Below are 509 nucleotides of genomic sequence, written 5' to 3' on the forward strand. Positions count from 1 at the left end.
GGTTTATTTGCTTGATTCAAGATGTTCTCTGTTGGGCAATCCTACAAATCAATGATTCGAGGCTTTTTTGCTTGGCTTGCAATATTCCAAGGACTTTCGGTGCACTCTGATTTTCGCTTATTGCCAAATTTGGTGTAGATGAATTCTCTGATATTATCAAAAGGCATCCTTTTACATTGCTTTTACCATCTTTTTTTTCCATCTCTTTTACTTCTATGAATCTTCAGCTACATCCTCTTCTATCCTCTGCTGTATATTCTCCTGATCTTCATTATCTTTAAGTTCTTCATTCTTGTTGGGAGAAGCAGGAAGTTATGGGCCAATGAAAAATTGCTTTAGACAAAAGCAAAAAAACTTTTTCTCTGCCACACAGCAAAAATGTTTCTCCTGAAAATCTCGTTGTTTTCTTCTTTTTTATCCTAATACTGTTTGTCAGAATAAGGATCATTTTTTTTCACCATGCTTTACTTTCTCGGTGCAAGATTAATTCTGTAGTTTCCTTGAAAACA

General features: G+C 34.8%; 1 protein-coding gene across 1 annotated transcript in view; it reads right to left on the minus strand.

Annotated features, from left to right (window-relative positions):
- LOC119587431 overlaps window positions 1-509 on the minus strand; it is a gene marked incomplete at its 3' end in the record, with an annotated part of 28,805 nt that overhangs the window by 20,785 nt on the left and 7,511 nt on the right. Inside the window, 3 exon segments of the mRNA XM_037936162.1 lie at window positions 12-158; window positions 161-214; window positions 217-314. Of these exon segments, the coding sequence (XP_037792090.1) occupies window positions 12-158; window positions 161-214; window positions 217-314 (299 nt within the window).

The sequence above is a fragment of the Penaeus monodon genome, chromosome 22, assembly GCF_015228065.2.
Source record: "Penaeus monodon isolate SGIC_2016 chromosome 22, NSTDA_Pmon_1, whole genome shotgun sequence".
NCBI lineage: Eukaryota > Metazoa > Arthropoda > Malacostraca > Decapoda > Penaeidae > Penaeus > Penaeus monodon.